At 42.1% G+C, this 7,112-nt stretch overlaps 2 protein-coding genes across 5 annotated transcripts in view; both read right to left on the minus strand.

Moving 5' to 3' along the window:
- Positions 1-2,818, minus strand: part of SQOR (sulfide quinone oxidoreductase) — a 35,484-nt gene extending 32,666 nt beyond the window's left edge. The window contains exon 1 of the mRNA XM_025212074.1: positions 2,729-2,818. The gene's annotated coding sequence lies outside the window, so the exon portion shown is untranslated. The remainder of the gene's footprint in view (positions 1-2,728) is intronic.
- Positions 2,403-7,112, minus strand: part of BLOC1S6 (biogenesis of lysosomal organelles complex 1 subunit 6) — a 12,337-nt gene continuing 7,627 nt past the window's right edge. Inside the window, exons 5-6 of one of the 4 annotated variants that reach the window (XR_003095664.1) lie at positions 6,813-7,007; positions 2,403-2,836 (exon numbers count right to left, since the gene is read on the minus strand). Coding sequence is in view for 2 of the 4 variants with exons in the window: in XM_006030425.3 (XP_006030487.1) it covers positions 6,888-7,007 (120 nt within the window). In the remaining 2 variants the exon portion in view is untranslated. Of the gene's footprint in view, positions 2,837-2,960; positions 4,951-5,020; positions 7,008-7,112 lie in introns of those variants that run through there. The other 3 variants (XR_003095665.1, XM_025212075.1, XM_006030425.3) reach the window with 3 other exon arrangements.

Here is a 7,112-nt window from a genome sequence, read left to right on the forward strand (position 1 = left end):
GACACAGTATTCCAGCTGTGGCCTGACCAGTGTCGCATAGAGGGGGAGGATCACCCCCGTGGCCCTACTTGAGATGCACCTGTGGATGCACGATAGGGTCCGGTTAGCCCTGCCAACCGTGACCTCGCATTGTCAGCCCATGCTCATCTTGGAGTCAATGATGACTCCAAGATCCCTTTCTGCCTCCATGCTCTCAAGAAGGGAGTTTCGCATCTTATAAGTGTGCTGCTGGTTACTACTGCCCAAGTGCAGCACCCTGCACTTGTCCATATTGAAAAGCATCCTGTTTCTGTTAGCCCACCCCTGCAACCTATCCAGGACTTTCTGTAGTCTTTCCCTCCCTATTAGTGTGCCCACCTCACCCCAAATTTTGGTATCATCAGCAAATTTGAACAGGTTGTTTTTCACCCCGTTGTCCAAATCGCTGATAAAGAAATTGAGCAGTGAGGGCCCAAGGACCGAGCCCTGGGGTACTCCACTACCTACTTCCCCCCAGGTCAAATATGACCCGTCCACCACCACCCTCCAAGGTGCTGCTGGATGACACGTTCAGCACCATCATCGAGGCCAGCCAGAGCCAGCACACGCACAGTGTGGCCAGGCAGGCAAACGGGGAGAAGGGCAGCTGGACAGGGGCACAGGGGCAAGTGGGGATGGGGAGAGGGCCTTGGGGCAAGTGAGGGGACTCTAAAGGGAGGGAGGAGACTCTAGGTCTGGACCCCTGGTTCTCTCTCTGTGGGGTGTGCTTCCCAACAGTTCTGGCACCTGCCCTTCACCTAATCGTCTGCCCCTTGCACTGCCGGGTCCTACACAAACAGGCCACTGCCCTAGCAGTGGGGCCCCTGCCTCTGTGTGGGCACAGCCTGGCTGGTTGCTCCAGTGACCAAAGTGAGCCATCGCTACTCCAGGCTTGCCTTGGCCCTGGGGCTCATCTGTCCCAGGTGAACTAGGCTCTAGCCTGGCTCATACCACAACAATACTGTTAACTAGGTGACTGTCAGGTTAAATTTAACCACCCTCCCTATGCCCCCACTGCAGCCTCTCCACTCCTGGGTGCCTGCTGCCCCAAATCCTAAGCTCCGAGCCTGCACCAGAAAGTGAAAAGAACTCAGAAGTCACTGCCCAAGTCCCAGCCCCAGCCCACAGGAGGTGGAGAGCCTAGCCCTGCCTCTGATCTCCCTCCCCCTGCTCCCTCCAGCTTGTTGCAGACTGAACTCTGACAGCCTATAAGGGAAAATCTGCATTTTTCCCTTTTAAAGGGGAAAATCCATGTTTTCCCACAGGAAACAGAACACCCAGGCCTCTGATTATTAAGCATAAATAGGTGCCAAAATGCTCATGAGAATTCAGCCAAGAATATATTCATTCCACTGCCCTTTAGAGACAACAGTCTTACAAAAAAATGCCATACTGATATCAAAATATTACATGAGAAGAACCAAGTAAAAATTATTTACCTGAATTTTCAAAAAGCATGCAATTATTGCTGTTATTTTAAAATCAGGGTCAGTTTCAAACAGGACAGGTAGAGAGAGCATTGCTCTCTCTAGCCTGGGAGTTGGGACCCTGTTGGGGAACTAGGAAATTTGGGTTTGAATCCCCTTAGGCTGAGGAGGACCTACCACCCAGGTCTCCCATTTCTTCGGCAAGAGTTCTCTGATATACAAATGGCAGGAACCATCACAACTACCTTCCTCCAAACAAAGAAGCTGCTATGCTATTTGATGAAGAACCCAATCCTGCTGGTAAACAAAAAGCATACTCCCAGTGCTTCTCTCCATCTAATATCCCAATATCAATAGATCTTAGGTAGCTTTTAGGCACCTACCAGTGCTAGGCCATGGCAGTTCCATGCATGCATGCAACTGCAGGCACCTGTAGAACTTTAAGACCAATCAGGAAAACAACTATTGGAGTTTTAGGCCCTTCTAAATTTCAGCAGTCACTGAACAGAGGCTTTTTGGATCACACTTTTAATTTTAGGTGCCAACGATCTGTGCAAAGCACCTGTGTTCTTATTTGAATCTGACACATCAGGATTAAAAGCTAGTTAACTAAGAGGAAAGTGTGTGTGTGTTTGGGGGGGGGGGAAGGCAGGGAGAAAGAACAGTAGAATATTACAGGATAAAAAAAAGAAGTATTAAAGGAAAGATGAGTCCAGGATTCCACACCTGTAGTGGTGGTCTAAGCCTGTAAAATCCTTAGAGGGTGAAGTCTTCAGAGTAACTAGATAGCTGAATGAAATGTTGAATATTGAATGGGCATCAGCCATTTAAAAAGCAAATAGGATACCTGGAGTACAAAACAAGGGATGCAAAATAAAAGGTTGGTCTACATGCAAAACTCGCACCAACCTTACCATACTGCTTTCTAAAGCCACAGTGTGAACAGTTACGAGAAGAAAGCGTTTACTGATTTATTGTTGCTTTGACTAAAACAAGATATTAAGCACCTATGTAAAACTGTGCCCATGTGAGGAGGCTGTACTAATTTGAACATGTCCGTTTAGAAACCAATACCATCAACTTAATCTAACTTTGTGTTTGGACAACGTGCAGGATGCTACACCACAGCCAGTCTTCAGAATGCTCTACAGGCACTGATGCTAACAATACACCTTCGAGGCAGTCAAGCTGCGCTATCCCAAATGTGCAAATAGGGAATAAATCAACCCAATATACATTTATTTAACATAATAATAATAATGATGGAGACACTAATTACTTGCCCATTAAAGAGTTTGATGTTCCAGGCAACAGAATATTGGAAGGTTGAGCTCTAGACAGAGTGGCTGAGTTGGGATATTTCCTTTCCATGTCATAATGGTTTGACTTAACTGTAATACACAATTAAAAATAGTAAATTGCTAAATAAACATCTTCATAGTAGCATGAACTAAAGGGTGCTACAAAGACACAATTTTTAACAGCATTGCTCATAAGGAAACCAAGTTACATCTCTGACCGACCAACAGCTTATGTATTTATTATTTCAATACAAATCAACCAGAACATCAAATTTTACAGCCAAAGTCTCCTCAATATACTGTCCTACTTGCCACAGCAATTTTTTTTAATTGTCATCATTTGGATAGAAAGTACCCCATCTCATTTCCCAAAAAAGCAGTAAATGCTACCACATTTTTACTTTTGTCTACAGGTACTACCGTAAACTACTTTCAGAATAGCCTTCTTCAATGGATGACAAATTAATCCAAAATGATTCCACACAAATTGTTTAAGATGGGTGTGACAAAGTTATAGCCCATGGAGCACTATTATCTGGTCCCTGGTGCTGCCCCTGGATCTGAGTAGACCTAGAAGAATGAACACATTGTATGCAGACCGGCCCCACGTGACACAGTTTGTTCCAGGATACCCACTGTTCATTCCAGTTAGTCTAGGATTCATGGAGAATATGGCACCTATCTTAGTCACACTGAGATCCACATTACATGCAGTGCCCAGTCCAACTGGCTCAGAATCCAAACTGCAGGCAGCACCTGCTCTGGGATCCACAAGGATGATCATCTTTCAAAATTGCTTTATCTGTGGGTCCAAAGATTACCAATGAGGCTGATCTGGGATTGACAGACTCTGCTGTAACTTGGGCATGTGTTTCCAAGTGGGGTGGGTGGCTCTGGATTCTTGATTTGGTTCCCAATACACTGCTTCTGCCACACCCACTTTTTTGTCTCCTGTTGTCATCATAAGGCTTTGAAGTACTAGATCCTTGCAGCAGACTTTTCTTCCACTTGGGGCGGTCCTGGGTGATAGTATCCCATGAGTCAATGTTGAGGTTACGTTTTTTAAAGTTGAGGATATCCTTGAAGCACTTCCTCTGCCCTTCTTTTGAGCACGCACCTTGACTGAGCTGGGAGAATAAAACTTGCTTCTGGAGATGGGCATCCCGGTGTTGTGTCCAGCCTAGTGAAATTGCTGCTTGAATGATCATTACCTCAATGCTTGTGGGGCTTGCTTGTGAAAGGACGCTAATGTTGATGCATCTGTCTTCCCACTGGATTTGAAGGACCTTCCATAGGAAACTTTGATGGTACTTCTTCAGTAACTTGAGATGTCTCCTGTATGCTTGCTGTCCATGTCTCAGTTCTGTACAGTAAGGTGTGGATCACAACTGTTTGATAAACCATGAGCCTGGTTTCAGATATGATGTTGCAATTTTTGAACACCTGAATAAGCAGTTGCAGACTAAGCAGCAGCAGCACTACCAGAACGTGGTGGGGACAGCAAATGGCAATGGTTTGCTTCCTGAAAAGCCAGATATATCCTTTGACAGTGCTGTGACATAGGGAGTATAGGCTGCTGTTATAATAAGCCTGTCCAACCCTGAGCCAGTCCTCAACAGTGGAGCAGGCAGAAGTTGTTAGAATCACAATGACTGTGAAGGTGGACAAAGGTTGCAGTGGAATTAGGTCTCCAACTGTCTTGGCCTCCTTGCCATTGGATCAAGGTCCTGTTCTATCAAGAATCGTATGGAAGCTGACATGCAGCAACTTCTCCATGATAAATCATGCACAGGCATCTTCCATGAAAATGGAACCATGTCACATGCAGCACCTGCTCTAGCTGCTCAGGGACTCATGTGCTAGATCCACTGGTTGGATACATGGGCTGGAGTTTGATAGCCCTGGTTTAAACAATGATTTCAATGTTTGAACTTCTCTATCCTGTATAGCCAAAAACAAAATTGCAGTGCTTTGTTTTTGTTTTTTGAACAATAAAACACTTCCCTTGCTTAGAATATCAGCTAGCTTTTGTGCGAGTTATGTGAATGTGTTGGATCTTCACACATGAATCTAAAGTTACATTCTACTGAATCTACTAGTATCAATGAATATAGTTTTATTTACATTTAAAAATAATCTACGCTTGCCAGTTCAGCAGTACTCTCTCCCACTCTTATAGCTGAAACCATTTATTGATGAATTATCTGGAAAAAACATAATATTAAGCTCCATCAGATGACACAAAGCCAGTAAGTTTTCATAAAGGAAATCAACTTTGATTTTAACTGACACATCTAGTTTATTCCTATACTTTAATAAGAACTAATTTTATAGTTACTTTACAAAATTAAATCTTTTAATATATACATTCTGCTCCAAAAATGGACTTCAGGTTTTTTTGTACATTTCTTTTAGAAACACATAAAAACCACAGCATACTCAGCCATTCTCCTGCAGTTAAAAGGGACACAACAACTTAAAAAAAACCCGGCTTTATTTTTTGAACCCTTTATTGCAAGAAGTATCTCCTTAGATTAGTGTAACTGGAGAGTTAAAAGTTGTCACAATCCCAGTTCATTTCATGCATTAAACTGTGTTTTATGCATGGTTTTGCTATTATACCTGTTGGAATAGGTCATATACATAGCAAGGAAAAGTTTAAAAATGGGCAAAATGCGATTGTAAAATTATAAACATTGGGAAATGACAGCAGGCTGATATAACACTTAGAACTTTTGTTTTATTTTTAAAAACCAATTAAATTTAAGTTGCTTGTGTCCCTTTAATATCTTGCCATACATTTTTGTAAATAATTTTACAGAGTTTACTCTTAATTTTACTTTCTGATAGATGTCAGCTTAGGTGACAATATATGTTCACTTAAGTTAATTCAAAAGAATACCAAGGTAAAAAAAAAAAAACTAGTTCATCTGCAGGAATAGAATAGTTTAAAGCTTCTTTAACATTCTAGATAATGCATACATTCATGTAACAGGCAGCTGTACCAAATTTTTTGTATAAAAAAAATTACATTCAGAGAAACAAATGTTAATACTCCCTCCTTACTTAGAAGAGACCATGGATACCATTTTTTTCAAAACCAGGTGTCATCAAGAGTGGTGAAAAGTGGGCAGCCACATGAATCAAGTCTCATTTAAGTCCAAGGGTTTACCTGGAACAACTGTATCAGCAATTTGCTGCAAGGATTTTTACTGATCATATGGCTGAATATGTGCTAGAGTTTAATACAAAGCAATGAGACCTACAGTTTTTAAATCCATAGAGATCATTTAATAATACAATTGATTCGGCTTCTTACTAGTCTCCATTCCTATGCATTACCGCAACTTCAGTCTTGCCAGTTTAAATTAAGGTCATCCGACGAGGCACTTTGAAGTGATCTTAAAAGGGTGTCGCTACAAAATTTGGTAACATAAAAGACGTCAACCAAATATACTATGGGGCTCCCCACCTCCATAAAGACAGGACTCTTCAGCCTAAGCATGGGTAGGGTGGAGAAAGGGGTGCCAGTAGGAGGATGATATTTGGACTTCTTGCACAGGGTCAGTGTATATATTATGATATGGTTTAAAGAGATTCTTTACATAGCAACATGAGGAGAGGATCCACAATACCCAACTGGCACACAAGACCAGAATGAGTAAGAGCACCCCAACAAGGAAGCAAAAATGCCTGAATCAGAAGCAACATTAGAGGGGACATTAGTGGACATTAGTGCCCACAGACCGGAAGTTAACTCCCAGAACTGCAGCCACCACATTCAACTTAGCCCAAGAGAGTGCACACCTACTTCTCAGCCAATATTCTAAACATCAACAAAACAGGTGGAAAAGTTTACAGGTATGCAATTCAAATTGTGATGCTTAAATTCCCTGCATGTACCAGAACTAAGTTTACATTAGGACAATACTAAGCTGCATAGCATTGGAAAAGAAGGCATCCTGAATGGCTGAAGTGGAACAGTAGTGATTTACTGATTGGTTATTAGCATTTTGGAGTTTACATACTATACAGTAAACTCTTGCCTGTAACAACTTTAGCTCACCAGTTTAAGTCTGTTTTAACAAGTCCAGAAAATTTAAAAGTGATTAGTTTAGACAAACTGATGCATGTTCTGCTTTCATGTCCTTTTAGCCGGCTTTGCTGTCAACTGTTTCTCTCTTTCAAATTCCCTCTCACGTTGCTGTTCTCGTTCCAGTTCCTCCTTTTGCCTCTTTTGCTGAAGTTTAAGTGCTCTCTTCTACACCAAAAAAAGCACCAAAAATCAATTAGAAAGCTCCATGATTTGAGGACTGCAACTTAAATGAGGCAAATTATCCACGTATCAACGGTTGAAATCCTGCTG

Source organism: Alligator sinensis, unplaced genomic scaffold (genome assembly GCF_000455745.1).
Source record: "Alligator sinensis unplaced genomic scaffold, ASM45574v1 scaffold476_1, whole genome shotgun sequence".
Taxonomy (NCBI): Eukaryota; Metazoa; Chordata; order Crocodylia; family Alligatoridae; genus Alligator; species Alligator sinensis.